This window comes from Arvicola amphibius, chromosome X, assembly GCF_903992535.2.
Source record: "Arvicola amphibius chromosome X, mArvAmp1.2, whole genome shotgun sequence".
Classification (NCBI taxonomy): domain Eukaryota; kingdom Metazoa; phylum Chordata; class Mammalia; order Rodentia; family Cricetidae; genus Arvicola; species Arvicola amphibius.
Window position 1 is genome coordinate 51391144 of NC_052065.1, and position 19236 is coordinate 51410379.

Sequence of the window (19236 nt, forward strand, 5' to 3'; positions counted from 1 at the left end):
GCTGGATTCAGTATAATCCATTTCCATAAATTGTCACTGACGGGAATTTTGTTACAGAGACAGGACTCCAGAAAAACCATAGCAATGAATTGTGTACTTCTCCAAATCTGTATCTTCAAATATAGAGCTAAAGGCCAGCTTCACTTTGAGGATTTCAAAATCTCCCCAACTAATGATTTAAGGAAACAAAGCTCCTGGATTCAATCCATTTAATGTCAATGCCTTCAGAGACAATAGTGACTAGTATCAAGAAAGCAACTGTGGCTCTCACCCAATGCTTGCACTTTTCATATCTCCCAGATCCACTAGAGAAAATACAACTGAACCTGAGCTCCTCCTGGCTGGAAGCAGCCACTTTGGCAGTATGGTACAATGCAAAGAACCAGCACACTAACGAAAAGGAACCATGCCTCACAGGTGCTCTGCTATGCAGTGTCACAACCTTGACAACATTCTTCCCGCTTCTGACCTCCATAGTTCCTCGTTTGTGAATTCACGTCTGGTTGGGAAAATGCTCCAAGGTTGTTTGTGTAGTATCATACTTCCCTAATTCTTTCATGGAACATTCTGAGTCAAGTGTTTATCTCACAATTATATGGATTAAGTCTATACTTACAATTAAAGAAAGTTCTCAGTACAACAGACTACCATGAGCGGTCTTTTTTTTTATATCCAAAACAGGGAGAAATTAGGGTGGAGAGAATTTTCTTGGGGAAACACCCCCACTCACAGCTATGTTTTGCTGGAGAACAAAAATGGAAAACAGAAATACTTTCCAGTAACATGAGAATTCAGTAGTCTTTCTGCATTTTGGCAGCAAATAATTTGAGTTTTGTATAAACACCACACACACACACACACACACACACACACACACACACACACACACACACATACATTTATGCTTCTCTAAAAGAAAATCACTATGGTTTTCTAAGATCAACTGTAATACTCCATTGGAAAGTATGCTTTAAGTCGATGCACTAGGTAGATAATTCATGTATATTTATTTCATGTATATATGGAGGCTACTGCATTCTTAAAACTACCACTAGATGGAACATTCACTACAATGCTTATATTAAGCTGGTGTCCAGTTCAACCTGACTAAATATATTAAGAATTATGTCATGCAGAATTAAATGAAGTTTCATTATTCTTTGTGTACTGTACTAAATTCTTAAATTAAAAAAATTCAATAATGTCACTGTCCACAAAAAAAATTAAAACTTTGGTCTGAATTCTAGTTTTTTTGTGTTCTTGTGGTGTAGGAAGTCCTTCTGTCTATCTGTTGCTTTTATTGGTTAATGAAGAAAGATGCTACTTTCGGCCAGTGGTTTAACAGAACATAGCCAGGCTGGAAGAGATATATAGAGAGGAGTAGGTGGAGTCAGAGAGAAGCCTTGTAGCCACCAGAAGGAAAGACACAAGCTGCCAGTTGGAACCTTGCTGGTAGGCCACGAGCCTCGTGGAAAATATAAAATAATGGAAATGGGTTAATTCTAGATGTAAGAGCTAGCCAGCAACACCATTAAGTGATTGGCCAAGAATGATTTAAATAATACGACTTCTGAGTAATTATTTCTAGTCAGGGAGGTCGGGAAATGAACGAATGGCCTCCTACAACATTCTCAGATGTGTGTGTAGTATGTGTGCATGTTACATGAGTACATAATTCTCATGCACATACATATGGAGGCCAGGTTGTCTTCCTTATTCGCTCTCTTCCCTTATTTGTCAAAACAGGGTCTCTCTGAACCTAGAACTCGCTTATTTGGGTAGTTTAGCTAGGCAGCTAAACTTAAGAGCTCACATTTTGTGGCAGTTTAGCTCCCAGCTTCCCCGGGAATTCCCGAGTACTAGGATTATAGGCAGGTTGCCATACCTGCCCAATGTCCATTTGACTACTGCAGATCCAAATTCAGGTCCTCACTTATGCAGGTTATATTAAGCAGTTTAACAAATGAGCCATCTCCCCAGCTGTGAGTTACAACTCTTGAGACCCAATAGCATGGGTTCCATTTATGAAAATATTCTTTTGCCTAGATATTTTTACTTTCACGTAAATTGTATCATACTTACCTATCTAAAATCCGTGGGTCTTCTGGGCTCTTGTTTTCATATTCTAAAAGTTCAAGGAAGCTCTGCATGTACCTAAAAAAGGAAAAGCACCACATTAGCTGCCTGCCTAACATCCTTTCCCTTTTATAAGAGTATCCCAAGTTTTCATTCAGGTTTTACCCATTCCCTTACACAGCTCAAGTACTTCAGGCTAACTTGAGTCCCCCCAAAGCACGCAGGTAGCTCCATCTTTCTCTGGGAGTTCCGTTTTCTCTTGTCAGGAATTAATCAGTCCCATGGTCCTATGAATTGGGTGCATCCCTGAACACATGGACTGAGTTAGGAATAGACCTAAAGCTTCCAGTCAGGCTGAAAGAAGTACACAGAAGGCTTGCTGGAGGTCTCTGAGAAAGAAACTGACTTCTCTGCTCCTGTACAGTATGCTGTATGAACAGGAAATCTGCAACTGCTGAAGGCAGTATGCCACCTAGAAGGAAGCTCATCTGAAAACAAAAGCCAACACTATAAAAACAGATTTCATGGCTTCATGGTTTCTAATTCAACTAACAAGAAAAGCTCATCCTCTGACTGGCCCTTGTAGCTGTACAAGCCAGGTTCAGCAGTATTATCTGCTATTATAAATGCATCCTAACTAGTACTCCAAGTGTACAGTTTGGTTACTCAAAAAGTACATACAGTTTTCAAAATTTACTTATTTTTATTTTATGAGAATTGGTGTTTTGCCTGCATGGATATCTGTGTGAGGGTGTCAGATCTTGGAGTTACAGACAGTTGTGAGCTGCCATGTGGGTGCTGGAAATTGAATTCAGTCCTTTGGAAGAGCAGTCAGTGTTCTTAACTGCTGAGCCATCTCTCTAGGGCCTCGAAAATTTTTTTTTAAGACAGGGTCTCACTATGTAGCCTTGGCTGACCTAGAACTTGATATTTAGACAAGATTGACCTTGACCTCATAGAAATACACCTGCTAACTGCCTCCTGGATTCAGGAATTAAAGGCATGCACCACCACACCTGGCAAAAAGAACATGAAATTTTAGTAAGTGCCTCAGTCTGATCCTGAAGTGTAGACCAAGAATAAAGAAGGCTCCTTCTCTGAGTAAAATTAACTTCATCAATATGTATTAGAGAAATGCATGTTAGGCCCTCAGGAAAAGATTCTGGATTGATCTTGGTATTTCTCAATAAGAGCCAATACAAAAAAGTGTACAACGTTATAATTCTTGAGTCTTAATAACATGTGCCACACATGAGCAAAGCTAGGCAAGCTCTAGTCCTTTCCAAAGGGAACAATCCTTCAGAGAGGAAAGTTAAAAATGCAAAAGGAGCCAAGATTCCAGTAAAAGTTACAGCATGAAAGGAAGTGGGAAGACTACAGGGTAGCCGAGGGGACAGTGGCAGACTCGCAGCTCCACATAAAGCCAATGCCAGAAACACACAAATACATGATCCTAAACTGGATTCTTAAATCAAGACTGGATTTAAAAAACAGGAGCATTATTAAGATAACTACTAAAATAATTACAAGTGTTACCTATTAGGAAATATTGCTATATCAATGATAAACTTCTAAATGCGACAATTATATCACGGTTTTCTATGAGTTACGACCAGAGATACATGTTTAAGTATTTGGGGGCAAAGGAACATAATGGCAATGTCAATCCAAATGTTCCAGGAACAGTAATGAATGTTTGTGTGATGTCAATCTAAAAATGGGACAATCTGAAAGAATTTCACAAAAACACTGATATTTGGGAAGAGCATTACAATGAGAAATGACACACTACAGGAGTCATGGGTATGTTCAAATGGCACCTCCTTGGAGACTCCTTCCTTGACTATACTTCTAAAATCCCTCCTATGTTGACCTGCTTCTTTTTCCACTCTCTTTCCCAGCTTTCACTTTCTTCTATAATGGCACACTGTTAAACACGGATGTTATTTTATTCATCTTGCTTCCTCTTTAATACCTAAGACACAGTAATACATAATAGAAGAAAGAAAAATTGTCCAGACAAGGGGACTTTTAAAGAAAAAACGATCACATCAGATATTTGGAAACAGTAACTGCTAGTTCTAATGATTAATAAGAAGGACTGAATGTACTGGAAGCTGAACAGTTGCTGCCCAGATGGCCTTCAGAAGAACTTTCTTTATAAGGCTGCAGGGGCCTCTGTACAAGAGTGTAGAGCCAGACTCTTGTGCTAGTTGTGCAGGCAACCATGCAAAAGAAATCTTCCTTAGTAACTCTCTAGTTCTAGCAACTGCATTTTCATCCTCACAACTTTCACATTTCTTTCATGCATGTGTGTGTCATATAATACACACATACACATGCACAAATATAATCATATCTCTCTTCCCATTCAAGGTAGGAAAGAGAACATAAACATGAATTATGAAAGAGAAAATATAACCAAATGTTATCAGTGTAGCTGGATAAAGGTATATGGCAATTCTTTCTACTATTCTTGCAATTCTTAAGTAGGAAATTATTTTTCAAAAAAGAATATGTAAAAACAAAAAGAAATGGCATGCAAATAGTCTTAAGTAGACATGGCAATAGGGTACTAAGATTTAACATAGAAATCTGAGTCCTATTTCACTTTGCCAGTATGTGTGTGTATCTATGTATGTATCCTTTTGATATAAATATCAAATATATATATAAAATATATAACATATATGATATTATATATATGATATTTATATCAAAAGGAAATTTGGTATTTACTCCTGGCTCTTGATACAGTTCCTAAACCTTCAAACTTACAGAATGACAGGAGTATCTTTTGTTACTCATAAGAAGCATCTATTGCTCACATTTGAGTTATTCTAATGATTTTGCTTAGGGTGGGGTCTTTAGACAGTGTCAACACAATCTGAGCAATGCTGCAAGTGACTGGGGAGATGTAACTTTTGCTCTAATCCCCAAACTCTGTGGAGGTATGAGGTCTGGAAATGAAACGCTATAAAAACTCCTAAATTAGGAGATTCTGAGAGCTTTGTGTTGAACACGTGGAGGCGCCAACAGAGCACACTCAAAGAGGGCATGGATGCTATATAGCTACAGCAGCATTTTGTCTGATATATTTCTACCATAGTTGCTGTTTCTGAATTGTATCTTTAAAAATCTACCTTTAAATATAAACAAAGTGACTTCCTGAGTTCTGTAATCCACTTGAGCAAATTATGAACTTCAGAAGAGGGGCGTGGAAACTTAATGTCCAGCCAGTGAGTCTAAAGCATAGACAGGGCATCTGAGGTGTAGTATCAGTCTTGGGGAACATAGCCCTTAAACTTCGGGCTCTGTGCTGACTTCACTTACCTAGTATTGGGATTGAACAGAGTTGCTGGTGTCTGGAAAATTGGTTAATGTTGGAAAACAACTTAGAGACAATAATTCACTTGAAAGTTCCTGAAGTAACTGCTATATAAGCAATGGAAATTATTTAATTGCTATCACTTACTGGACTTACTGGATCAAAGGACTCGACCCTGCCTACCTAGAATCCTCAAATAGAATCTTCAACACCTTGCCTACCTAGAATCCTCAACATTGCCCCTGACAATGACTTATACTTTCTACAGCAATATTTCCAATGATGGTCTTGAAGCAGTAAAAAAATCTCACACAAACAAGTATTTGTTGCTCCTTCCTTCTAAAACAAGCCATGAGTTCAGAGCACAATGTAACTATGGTATCAAATGCATAGTCGTTGTTTCTCTAATCTTTCCCACAACCTAAGGACTATGCACCTCATAGGAGTTTCTGCTTTTCTGGAAAGGAGGCTAGACAGTGAACCTGAAAGATCATCTAAAATTGTGGGTAGTGGAGGAAGTTCCCAGTGAACATATAAGTATCAGATGAAGTCCTGAGTGAATGCATGGTGTTGACATGAGCACAGCCATGTCGAGGACACCAATGCCTCAGACTCATGGGAATGGCAGAGCCATCCCCTGGTCCATGTATGGATGTTGACAGTGTGTACAGAAAATGTCCACTGAAGTTTCTTCCTCCCAGATATTTACACCTCAAGACTGCTCCCCTACAGAGATCCCCTACCTAGAACAGCTAAACTTGAGCTAAACTCCTTATTTGGCTCTATACAAGAACTCCACCTCTTCAATTCAGGGATGATGTTGATGCAACTCCATCAGAATGTGTGACTCAACTCTGGCTTTTCTGTATGTGTCTATCATTTTCTTCATTCCCCATCACCTGAGTTAGGTTGATCCCTAGACCATGCATGGTCATAGCATAAAATAGTGCTTCTCAGAAGAACTTCACATTCTTGGGAATGCTGTTGAATGTCCATTCTCTATCAGAAGCCAGGCCACCACAAACTCTCTGAATTCAAGCTACTTTTCCAGCTCACGGTGTTTTCTTATGATGTTCTCCTGCTCCTCTGTACCAGTCAGTTCCACCCACCCATCAAGGAACAGTACAAGACCAAAGCCAGCATTTTTTGCCCCTTTTGTTATTACAACACTGTTCCTGATTAGCAATGTGTATGCCACCTAGTCCCTACTGTCCTCCTGCTTTCTCCAGACGCTCCCATAATGCTTCTAGCAGAGTAGAGCAAACATGCAAACCTGTCTAAAAACACACCACCTTTTCTTAAAGCCTCCCACTCAGTGATCTCACCTAGGGAGGAAAGTCATCACAAACTCCATTCCCTCTGTGAGGGAATGCATGCTTTACAATCAGCAGTACAACTGACTTAAGTTGGTTTGAAAATTTTTCGTATGTGCAGATACAGCATGGCATGGAACCGATACTATTTCCATGTGAGGTTCCCCTGCAATGATTTGACTGTCCAATCATTTCCTTCACGGAAGATGTGTAAAATAAAAACAAAAGAGGCAAGGCTGAAACTTACTAAAAGTAAAAAACGTCTCCCTATCCAAAGGAGAGCAAATGGGTTAGGCATGTAGCTCAACTGATGGAGGACTTGCCTAGAGCTCTAATTTGTCAAAGCTGTGCTTCAATCCCTAGTAACTGGGCATGGTAGCACATGTGTGTAATCCCAGTACTCAGGAGGGAAGAGGATCAGAAATGCAAGGTCACCTAAGCAACATATTGAATTCAAGGCCAGTCTGGGATACACAAGACATTGCCTCACTTTTTAAAATGAAAATAGGTCCACTGATGCCTGGCCACTGCACTGCCATTCCTTTATATTATTCTCTATTTTTTTGGTTTTTAAAACAGCGTTTCTCTATGTAACCACCCTGGCTGGCCTTAAACTCACAGAGATCCACCTGCCCATGCCTCCCGAGTGCTGGGATTAAAGGTGTGCATCACCACCACCTGGCTATTCTTTATTTTTTTTTCAATGAAGCAACCATGTGTATAACAAGAGAAAAAAATGAAAAGTTAAGAAATTATCTTTTTTTCAAAGATACTTTATTAAACAGTTTTAAGATGAAACTTTTTTATTTATTTATTTATTTTAAAACAGAGCTTCTCTGTGTAACAGCTCTGGCTTTCCTGGAACTTGTTTTGTAGCCCAGGCTGGCCTCTGCCTCCCAAGTATGAGATTGTAGGTATGCGCCACCACAGCCCAGCCAGTAAATGCAAGGAAAACCCAGCTATCCTGAATGACTCTCTCCCAGAAAGACAGCATGTACACTTCTGTGGAAAATGGTGCCAATGCCAAACTGTTTCAAGCATTGTAGGGTGATCAGAACATTTACTTACCAACTCTGAACTAATCCCACTGAAGGGCGGTTCAACAAGTTATCCGGCAAAAGATTAACCTCTCTCATTGTGTTAGCCAGTCGAACAGGAAGCTCCTTACGCAGAAACATATATGAAGTTTTTTCACATGCATTATCTCTACCTATTAAGAGATGAAAACAATTCCATAAAATTAACATCCAGAGACATAAAATGCTCTCATGTTAGCAGAATTATTACTGGTCAGGAAAAGAAAGTTAAGTAATATAACAATGTCTAGCTAAAATTTTCTTCTCTGAAATAGCAAGTTTAAGGAAACCACTTAATTAGAAGAGAAAAAGAACATTTATTCCAAGAGGCAACTTGGAAAGCGATTTTTTCTTAACACAAATATGTATCTAGCACAAAATCCCACAGCTCAGCCTGTTTGGGCTCTGGGGACCTGGAATTGAGTGCACCCAGGCCGGTGGGAGGTCCCCTCCTTCATTTGACTGCCCGGAGCAAGGTAGGCCTTTGTCTGAGAGCTGCTTGGCCTGCAAGGGGACCTGAAAATCTGCAGGAGGATCCATCGTTCTTTGGGGTGAGTGAGGAGTGAGTGCCCGAACCTCGGCAGCTGCCCGGAGAGGGACCACCGACTCTCCACAACCCCCCCTGCCACCAGCACACTTCCTGCTCTTCCTGCAGGGGATACTCTCCCCGGATACCGCCTCTCTCTCCCTGTCCCTTCCCAGCTTGCACCCAGAATCCTCCCCCCCCTCCCCCTTCCTCATCCTCCCGTCTTTGGGGCCACAAAATCCCACAGCTCAGCCTGTTTGGGCTCTGGGGACCTGGAATTGAGTGCACCCAGGCCGGTGGGAGGTCCCCTCCTTCATTTGACTGCCCGGAGCAAGGTAGGCCTTTGTCTGAGAGCTGCTTGGCCTGCAAGGGGACCTGAAAGTCTGCAGGAGGATCCATCGTTCTTTGGGGTGAGTGAGGAGTGAGTGCCCGAACCACGGCAGCTGCCCGGTGAGGGACCACCGACTCTCCACAACTCCCCCTGCCACCAGCACACTTCCTGCTCTTCCTGCAGGGGTTATTCTCCCCGGATACTGCCTCTCTCTTCCTGTCCCTTCCCAGCTCGCACCCAGAATCCTCCCCCCCTCCCCCTGCCTCATCCTCCCGTCTTTGGGGCCACAAAATCCCACAGCTCAGCCTGTTTGGGCTCTGGGGACCTGGAATTGAGTGCACCCAGGCCGGTGGGAGGTCCCCTCCTTCATTTGACTGCCCGGAGCAAGGTAGGCCTTTGTCCGAGAGCTGCTTGGCCTGCAAGGGGACCTGAAAATCTGCAGGAGGATCCATCGTTCTTTGGGGTGAGTGAGGAGTGAGTGCCCGAACCGCGGCAGCTGCCCGGAGAGGGACCACCGACTCTCCACAACCCCCCCTGCCACCAGCACACTTCCTGCTCTTCCTGCAGGGGTTATTCTCCCCGGATACTGCCTCTCTCTCCCTGTCCCTTCCCAGCTTGCACCCAGAATCCTCCCCCCCTCCCCCTTCCTCATCCTCCCGTCTTTGGGGCCACAAAATCCCACAGCTCAGCCTGTTTGGGCTCTGGGGACCTGGAATTGAGTGCACCCAGGCCGGTGGGAGGTCCCCTCCTTCATTTGACTGCCCGGAGCAAGGTAGGCCTTTGTCTGAGAGCTGCTTGGCCTGCAAGGGGACCTGAAAGTCTGCAGGAGGATCCATCGTTCTTTGGGGTGAGTGAGGAGTGAGTGCCCGAACCTCGGCAGCTGCCCGGTGAGGGACCACCGACTCTCCACAACTCCCCCTGCCACCAGCACACTTCCTGCTCTTCCTGCAGGGGTTATTCTCCCCGGATACTGCCTCTCTCTCCCTGTCCCTTCCCAGCTTGCACCCAGAATCCTCCCCCCCTCCCCCTGCTTCATCCTCCCGTCTTTGGGGCCACAAAATCCCACAGCTCAGCCTGTTTGGGCTCTGGGGACCTGGAATTGAGTGCACCCAGGCCGGTGGGAGGTCCCCTCCTGCATTTGACTGCCCGGAGCAAGGTAGGCCTTTGTCTGAGAGCTGCTTGGCCTGCAAGGGGACCTGACAGTCTGCAGGAGGATCCATCATTCTTTGGGGAGGATCCATCATTCTTTGGGGACACCAAACACCTCCGCGCTCCTTTTGAAGGAAGAGATGGGCAGGCGCCAATGCAGGAGCTCCTCCAACAACATGAAAGGCAACATGACATCACCACAAGCCAGACATCCCGAAACAACAAGAATTGAACACCCTACCCCAGAAGATATAGAAGAAACCGACCTTAAACAGTACTTTATAAAAATAATAGAGGACCTTAAACAGGAGGTAAAAAACTGCCATAAAGAAATGGAGATGACAAACAAAAAGGTAGACGAAATAAATAAATCTCTCAAAGATACCCAAGAAAAACAAGAAAAACAAGAAAAAGCAATCAAACAGGTAAGGGAAACAGTACAAGACCTGATAAATGAAATGGAGGTATTGAAGAAAACACAATCTGAGGGACGACTGGAAATGGAAACTCTGAGTAAACGAACAGAAACTTCAGAGACAAGTATTTCCAACCGAATACAAGAGATGGAAGAAAGAATCTCGGACTCTGAAGATACTATAGAAGAAATAAACTCACAGATTAAAGAACTAAACAAATCTAACAAATTCTTAACACAAAACATTCAGGAAATCTGGGACACCATGAAAAGACCAAACCTAAGAATAATTGGGGTAGAAGAAGGAGAAGAATTACAACTCAAAGGCCCAGAAAACATATTCAACAAAATTATAGAAGAAAACTTCCCCAACCTAAAGAAGGATGTTCCTATGAAGGTACAAGAAGCCTACAGAACACCAAATAGACTGGATCAAAAGAAAGCATCCCCACGCCATATAATAATCAAAACACAAAACATACAGAATAAAGAACAGATATTAAGAGCTGCAAAGGAAAAAGGTCAAGTAACATATAAAGGGAAACCTATCAGAATTACACCTGATTTCTCAATGGAAACCATGAAAGCCAGAAGAGCTTGGATAGATGTGCTACAGACACTTAGGGAACATGGATGCAAGCCTAGACTATTATACCCAGCAAAGCTTGCATTCACCATTGATGGAGAAAACAAGATATTCCAGGACAAAAACAGATTTAAACAATACGCAGCCACAAATCCAGCCTTGCAGAAAGTAATAGAAGGAAAATCACAAACCAAGGAGTCCAACAACGCCGACAATAACTCAGGCATCTAGCGACCCTTCACCAGCACAACTAGAAGAAGGGAAACACACAAACTCTACTACTAAAAATGACTGAAGTTAACAACCACTGGTCATTAATATCACTTAATATCAATGGACTCAATTCACCTATAAAAAGGCACAGGCTAAGAGACTGGATACGAAAACAGAATCCAACATTTTGCTGTTTACAAGAAACACACCTCAACCACAAAGACAGGCACCTACTCAGAGTAAAGGGTTGGGAAAAGGTTTATCAAGCAAATGGCCCTAAGAAACAAGCGGGTGTGGCCATACTAATTTCCAACAAAGTTGACTTCAAACTAAAATCAATCAGAAGAGATGGAAAGGGACACTTTATACTCATAACAGGAAAAATCCTTCAGAATGAAGTCTCAATCCTGAATATCTATGCCCCTAATATAAAAGCTCCCACTTATGTAAAAGAAACACTTCTAGAACTCAAGGCAGCCATCAAACCACACACACTAATAGTTGGAGACTTCAACACTCCTCTCTCACCAATGGACAGGTCAATCAGACAGAAACCTAACAGAGAATTGAAAGACTTAATGGAGGTAATGAACCAAATGGACTTAACAGACATCTATAGAACATTCCACCCAAATAGGAAAGAATATACCTTCTTCTCTGCGGCTCATGGAACCTTTTCGAAAATTGACCATATACTTGGTAACAAAGCAAACTTCCACAGTTACAAAAAAATATTAGTAACCACCTGTGTCTTATCAGATCACCATGGATTAAAATTAGAATTCAACAACAATGCTACCCCCAGAAGGCCCACAAACTCATGGAAACTGAACAGTCAACTACTGACCCACACCTGGGTCAAGGAAGAAATAAAGAAAGAAATTAAAGTCTTTCTTGAATTTAATGAAAACAAAGACACAACATACTCAAACCTATGGGACACAATGAAAGCAGTGCTAAGAGGAAAGTTCATAGCACTAAGTGCCCACTTAAAGAAAACGGAGAAAGCACTCATTGGTGACTTAACAGCACACCTGAAAGCTCTGGAAAAAAAAGAAGCAGACTCACCTAGGAGAAGTAGAAGACTGGAAATAATCAAACTGAGGGCAGAAATCAACAAAATAGAAACACAGAAAACAATCCAAAGAATCAATGAAACAAGAAGCTGGTTCTTGGAGAAAATCAACAAGATTGACAAACCCTTAGCCAATCTAATCAAACGGCAGAGGGAGAACACGCAAATTAACAAGATCAGAAATGAAAAGGGGGACATAACCACAGACACAGAGGAAATTCAGAAAATCATTAGATCTTACTACAAAAGCCTGTATGCCACAAAATTGGAAAATGTAAAAGAAATGGACAGTTTTTTAGATAAATACCATATACCAAAGTTAAACCAGGACCAGGTAAATGCTCTAAATCGTCCTGTTAGTCGCGAAGAATTAGAAACTGTTATCAGAAACCTCCCTACCAAAAAGAGCCCAGGACCAGATGGTTTCAATGCGGAATTCTACCAGAACTTCCAAGAAGACCTAATACCTATACTCCTTAAGGTATTTCATAATATAGAAACACAAGAGTCACTGCCAAATTCCTTCTATGAAGCTACAGTTACCCTGATACCTAAACCACACAAAGACTCAACCAAGAAAGAGAATTACAGGCCAATCTCACTCATGAACATGGACGCAAAAATTCTCAATAAAATACTGGCAAACCGAATCCAAGAACACATTAGAAAAATTATCCATTACGATCAAGTAGGCTTCATCCCAGAGATGCAGGGCTGGTTCAACATACGAAAATCTATTAATGTAATCCATCATATAAACAAACTGAAGGAAAAAAACCATATGGTCATCTCATTAGATGCTGAAAAAGCATTTGACAAAATTCAGCACCCTTTTATGATAAAGGTCTTGGAGAGATTAGGGATACAAGGGTCATTCCTAAATATAATAAAAGCTATTTACAGCAAACCGACAGCTAACATCAAATTAAACGGAGAGAAACTCAAGGCTATCCCACTAAATTCAGGAACACGACAAGGCTGTCCACTCTCTCCTTATCTCTTCAATATAGTGCTTGAAGTTCTAGCAATAGCAATAAGACAACATAAGGGAATCAAGGGGATCCAATTTGGAAAGGAAGAAGTTAAACTTTCATTATTTGCAGATGATATGATAGTATACATAAGCGACCCCAAAAACTCCACCAAAGAACTCCTACAGCTGATAAACTCCTTCAGTAACGTGGCAGGATACAAGATCAACTCCAAAAAATCAGTCGCCCTCCTATACACAAAGGATAAGGAAGCAGAGAGGGAAATCAGAGAAGTATCACCTTTCACAATAGCCACAAATAGCATAAGATATCTGGGAGTATCGCTAACCAAGGAAGTGAAGGATTTATATGACAAGAACTTTAAGTCTTTGAAGAAAGAAATTGAAGAGGATACCAGAAAATGGAAGGATCTCCCCTGCTCGTGGATTGGGAGGATCAACATAGTAAAAATGGCAATTCTACCAAAAGCAATCTATAGATTCAATGCAATCCCAATCAAGGTCCCATTAAAATTCTTCACAGAGATTGAGAAGACAATAATCAACTTTATATGGAAAAACAAGAAACCCAGGATAGCCAAAAAAATCTTATACAATAAAGGTACTTCTGGAGGCATTACCATCCCTGACTTCAAACTCTATTACAGAGCTACAGTATTGAAAACGGCTTGGTATTGGCATAAGAACAGAGAAGTTGACCAATGGAATCGTATAGAAGACCCGGATCTTAAACCACAAACCTATGAACACCTGATTTTTGATAAAGGAGCCAAAAGTACACAATGGAAGAAAGAGGGCATCTTCAACAAATGGTGCTGGCATAACTGGATGTCAACCTGTAGAAGAATGAAAGTAGATCCATATCTATCACCATGCACAAAACTCAAGTCCAAATGGATTAAAGACCTCAATATTAATTTGAACACATTGAGATTGATAGAGGAGAAAGTGGGAAGTACTCTACAACAAATGGGCACAGGGAACCGTTTCCTATGCATAACCCCAGCTGCACAGACTTTAAGGGCAACATTGAATAAATGGGACCTCCTGAAGTTGAGCAGCTTCTGTAAAGCAAAGGACATTGTCACTAAGACACAAAGGCAGCCTACTGACTGGGAAAAGATCTTCACCAACCCTGCAACTGACAAAGGTCTGATCTCTAAAATATATAAGGAACTCAAGAGACTAGACGGTAAAATGCCAATTAACCCAATTAAAAAATGGGGCGATGAACTGAACAGAGAATTCTCAACAGAAGAAGTTCGAATGGCCAAAAGACACTTAAGGTCATGCTCAACCTCCCTAGCTATCAGGGAAATGCAAATCAAAACAACTTTGAGATATCATCTCACACCTGTCAGATTGGCTAAAATCCAAAACACCAATAATAACCTTTGCTGGAGAGGTTGTGGGGTAAGGGGCACACTCATCCATTGCTGGTGGGAATGCAAACTTGTGCAACCACTTTGGAAAGCAGTGTGGCGGTTTCTCAGGAAATTCGGGATCAACCTACCCCAGGACCCAGCAATTCCACTATTGGGAATCTACCCAAGAGATGCCCAATCATACAACAAAAGCATATGCTCATCTATGTTCATAGCAGCATTATTTGTAATAGCCAGATCCTGGAGACAGCCTAGATGCCCTTCAGTGGAAGAATGGATGAAGAAACTGTGGAATATATACATGCTAGAATACTACTCAGCGGTAAAAAACAATGACATCTTGAATTTTGCAGGCAAATGGATGGAAATAGAAAACACTATTCTGAGTGAGGTAACCCAGACCCATAAAGATGAACATGGGATGTACTCACTCATATTCGGTTTCTAGCCATGATTATAGGACATCGAGCCTATAAGTTTGGGATCCTTGAGAAGATAATAAGAAGGTGAACTCCCAAAAAAGATATAGTAATCCTCCTGGATATTGGAAGTAGACACGATCGCCAGGCAAAATTGGGAACTTGAGGGTTGGGCAAGACTGGGCCAAGGGAAGATGGGGAGAGAAAAATGTGAAGGGGAGAGCGGGGGGAGCTCGGAGGAATGGGGTGCTTGGGATATAGGAAGGGTGGATATGAGAGCAGTGAAGCATATATCTGAATTTAAGGAGCTACCTGAGGGTTGTCAAGAGACTTGACCCTAGAGGGGTTCCCAGGTTTCCAGGGAGACGCCCCCAGTTAGTTCCTTGGGCAGCTGAGGAGAGGGAGCCTGAAAAGGCCAGTTCCTATAGCCATACTGATGAATTTCTTGCATATCACCATAGAACCTCCACCTGACGATAGATGAAGAAAATGACAGAGCCCCACCTTGGAGCACCGGACTGAGCTCCCAAGGTCCTGATGAGGAGCAGAAGGAGAGAGAACATGAGAAAGAAAGTCAGGACCGTGAGGGAACCTCCAGCTGGCGACAGATGGGGAAGGTGACTGAGCCCCACATTGGAGCACTGGACTGAGCTCCCAAGGTCCCGATGAGGAGCAGAAGGAGCGAGAACATGAGGGAGAAAGTCAGGAACGAGAGGGGTGCGTTCACTCATGGAGACGGTGGGACAGAACTAATGGGAGATCACCAACTCCAGTTGGAATGGGACTGATGGATCATGCGACCAAACCCGTCTCTCTGAGTGTGGCCAACAGCGGGGGCTGACTGAGAAGCAAAGGACAATGGCTCTGGGCTCTGATTGTTCTTCATGGACGGGCTCTGTGGGAGCCTTCTCAGCTTGGTCGATCACCTTCCTGGACCTGGGGGGAGTTGGGAGGACCTTGGTCTTAGCATAGAGTGGGGAACCCTGATGGCTCCTTGGCCTTGAGAGGGAGGGAGGGGAGGTATGGGTGGAGGGGAGGGGAGGGAAGGGGGAGAAGGAGGGGAGAGAAAGGGGAGAAGGAGGGGAGGGAGGGGGGAGGAGGAGGGAAGGAGATGGAAATTTTTAAATATAAAAAAAAAATAAACCATGAGAAAAAAAAAAAAAAAAAACAAATATGTATCTAGTGTTACCAGCCACAATATAAAAGTGACCTGGGATATAATTTGAGTTTGTTTTCAAATAAACACTGTGGGGAAATTGCCAAGTACGGAAACAGTACAACATGTATATCCACTCCTGCTCATAGTGGTTTGCTGGGCGGCAACATGATCTGTTCATTCTGCAAAAATTCCTAATGTATGCCAACTATTTGTTAAGATTTTTCTTCCAATGTTTCTTTAGGAAACACTCCTCTACCGCCCTGGAAGCAGACACTCTGTGATCTCAAGTAAAGGCTCTATGCCACAGGACTATTATGTCCCAAAGAAATAGTTTACAATGTACTCCCAGGTCAATGATCCACTATGACAAGTTCAAGAAGGCAAAACACATCATACAGAAGGTCAGTGAGGCAAGGCAGGCATGGCAGTCAAGTAACATGTGACTCCTCCCATGTAGAATAGCAGAGATTGAGACTAGAACGAGGGCTCCTAGAGGTTGGGGATAGCAGGGATGGAGTGGGATTCCATCAATAGCTACTAAGCTCATGTTAGAAGAAGTAAGTTCTGGTGTAACGCCACACAATATGGCTAACAATTATGCACCACACATTTAAAAAAACTAGAAGGATTTTGAAAGTTTGTCAGGAGAAAAGACCAGATGTTTAAGGAGACAAATACATTTAAGCTGATGTTAACAATATGCACACTGAACATTATATGCTACTCCATTAATATGATCAATATAAACAGATTATTACATATCAAATAAAAATAAAAAAGTAACAGGAAAGACATGGTCAGGGAATCTTCAGGAGCTGGTTGTGCATTCACATAAACAGGGTAGGGTGAAAGAAAAGGCGTTTGGCCACCTAAAAGAGGAAACCTGTCTTTTCCCTACTGTCTTGTGGCCAGAGCAGTCCCCTAAAGCTGTTACAAACTTATGGCTGGGGGACAGGTGTGAAATAAAGATTATGAGTTTGGGGGACACAAATACCCTCTGGCCCTAAGTCAGCCATCTTGTGGTTGTGAAACATTTGCTAAGCTTTACCATGCTGCTGAACATCAGCTGTCCTAATCTGTAAAGCAGGGGTCAGACTTTGTAAAGGGGCAACATATAATAACACATAACCCTGGTCTTTCACTCCGTGATACGAGTCTATCCCATATCCCTGGCACTGCTGGGCCTCCTCGATGCTCTGCACTCCGTGAAAGCTGTTCTGGAATGAAACAGGTTGATTTTCCCTATATAAAAAGGCAGCATCCGAGGGGCTCCACAAACAATATTTTCTTTTCTTTTTTGTGGTTTTTTTGAAACAGGGCTTCTCTGTGTAACAGTCCTGGCTGTCCTGGAATATGCTCTGTAGACCAGACTGGCCTCGAACTTAGAGGTCCACCTGCCTCTGCCTCCCAAGTGCTGAGTGTGAATCACAACTGCCCGGCCACAAAATATTTTCTAATCCTTTCCCTCACTTTCTAGTTTCTCCCTTTCCTTTCTACAAAATAAAGCTTGAAACAAACATACCCAACTCTTGAAAGTCATCTGTGGATCTTTTCTTCCTCACCAATCTGAATCCCACTTCCATATTTAAACAGGTTAGAATGAAGATTGGTCTTAAATCATTATTTCCTTCCTTCTAAGTGCCAATATTGAAGGTCCTTGGTAGGTAAATCTTTAATTCTGTCACTTTCTCCTTAGTGCTCTGATGCATATGTTAGTCCTAAATACCACCCCCACCCCCAAATAAGAGGGGAAGGGGTATAATACTCCAGAAATGAGCATCCAAACAACTATTTTCTAGAGGTGAATCTGGCAGTTTTGCTTCAAATATATATTTATAATTATATATATATATATATATAATTCCTATTGATCCATATAATTTTAAATGTACTAAAATGCTGATATTTCCATAGTTAATCTCATTGGAGCTATTATCTAAGTTAAAATATAAATCTGGATCTTTACAGCCCAAAAGAAATTAAGTCTAGATTCTGGTGAAAAATACATTGAGAAAAGCACTTGTTAAAGCACACAGAAAATGTGACTGTGGGCTGACAAAGACCAGCTTCAATCAAGCTTCTTCTGAAACCTATTTCTCAACAGCCCAGACTCTACACTTTATGCTGACCTGCTTAGAACAGTTGAAACAAGAACCTTGCTATGCCATTTTAGCAAAAAGTCCTCTGACCTTGGTATCTGGCCTTCCTTGGTAATGACCAGATTCCTCACTCCCATTTTAGGTATCTAAATATTCCAGACAGTTCTGCACATGATTCTAGTTGACCTAGTAAGAATCTCCCAAAACACTGATCCCTGTAGTGATATTTCGATATTTCATTTGGATTTTAATAAATAAAGCTTGCCTGAAGATCAGAGAATAAAACAGCTGCCCTGGTCAGCCTTACAGACCAGGCAGTGGTCACACACACCTTTAATCCCAGTAGCCATGCTAGTTTGCCACAGAAACCAGACAGTAGTGGTGCACGCCTTTAATCCCAGCACTAGAGAGGAATATAGAACAGGAGGTGGCAGGTCACACACAGTCTCCTTCTGAGATTCCTAGGGACAGGATCGCCATTTCGGAGTGAGGTAGAGTGTTGGCTGGCTGTTTTGCTTTTCTCACTTTCCGGTTGAACTTCAATTTCTGTCTCTGGGTTTTTATTAATTGTGCTACAAATCACTCTTAGTGATTTTCTGACCCTTTGCCCACACATACATCCATACATTGTTCCTGAGCTAGAACTCTCCACTTGTCCATGGTGCCGAGAGCTGAGCCCTATCTTCCCCCTCTACTATAAAACCACTACAATGAAGACTCTTGACTAATGTTTCCCCTACCATATCTTACTTTTCTACCGCTGTGATAATAAATGCCATGACCAAGACAACTTGTTAAAGAAAGTATTTTATGTGGGGCTTATGGTGTAAAGGGGTTAGAGTCCATGACAGTGAGTATGACAGCAGGCGGGTAGGCAGATGTGCTCTGGGGCAATAGCTGAGAGCTCACATCTTGATCCATAAACCTGAAGCAGTATGAGAGAGCCACTGGGACTAGCATGGGCTTTTAAAACGTCAAAGCCCGCCCCCAGTAACACACCACCTCCAACAAAAGTCATTCTTATTCAAACCACCACACCATCTTTAACAAAGATTACTAAGGATTTCTTAACAGGGAAAAGAAAGTTCTGGAATG

General features: G+C 42.1%; 1 protein-coding gene across 1 annotated transcript in view; it reads right to left on the minus strand.

Annotated features, from left to right (window-relative positions):
• Pdk3 (pyruvate dehydrogenase kinase 3) overlaps positions 1-19236 on the minus strand; it is a 71916-nt gene that overhangs the window by 34921 nt on the left and 17759 nt on the right. The window contains exons 2-3 of the mRNA XM_038317214.1: positions 7786-7927; positions 2083-2154 (exon numbers count right to left, since the gene is read on the minus strand). Coding sequence (XP_038173142.1) covers positions 2083-2154; positions 7786-7927 — 214 coding nt within the window. The remainder of the gene's footprint in view (positions 1-2082; positions 2155-7785; positions 7928-19236) is intronic.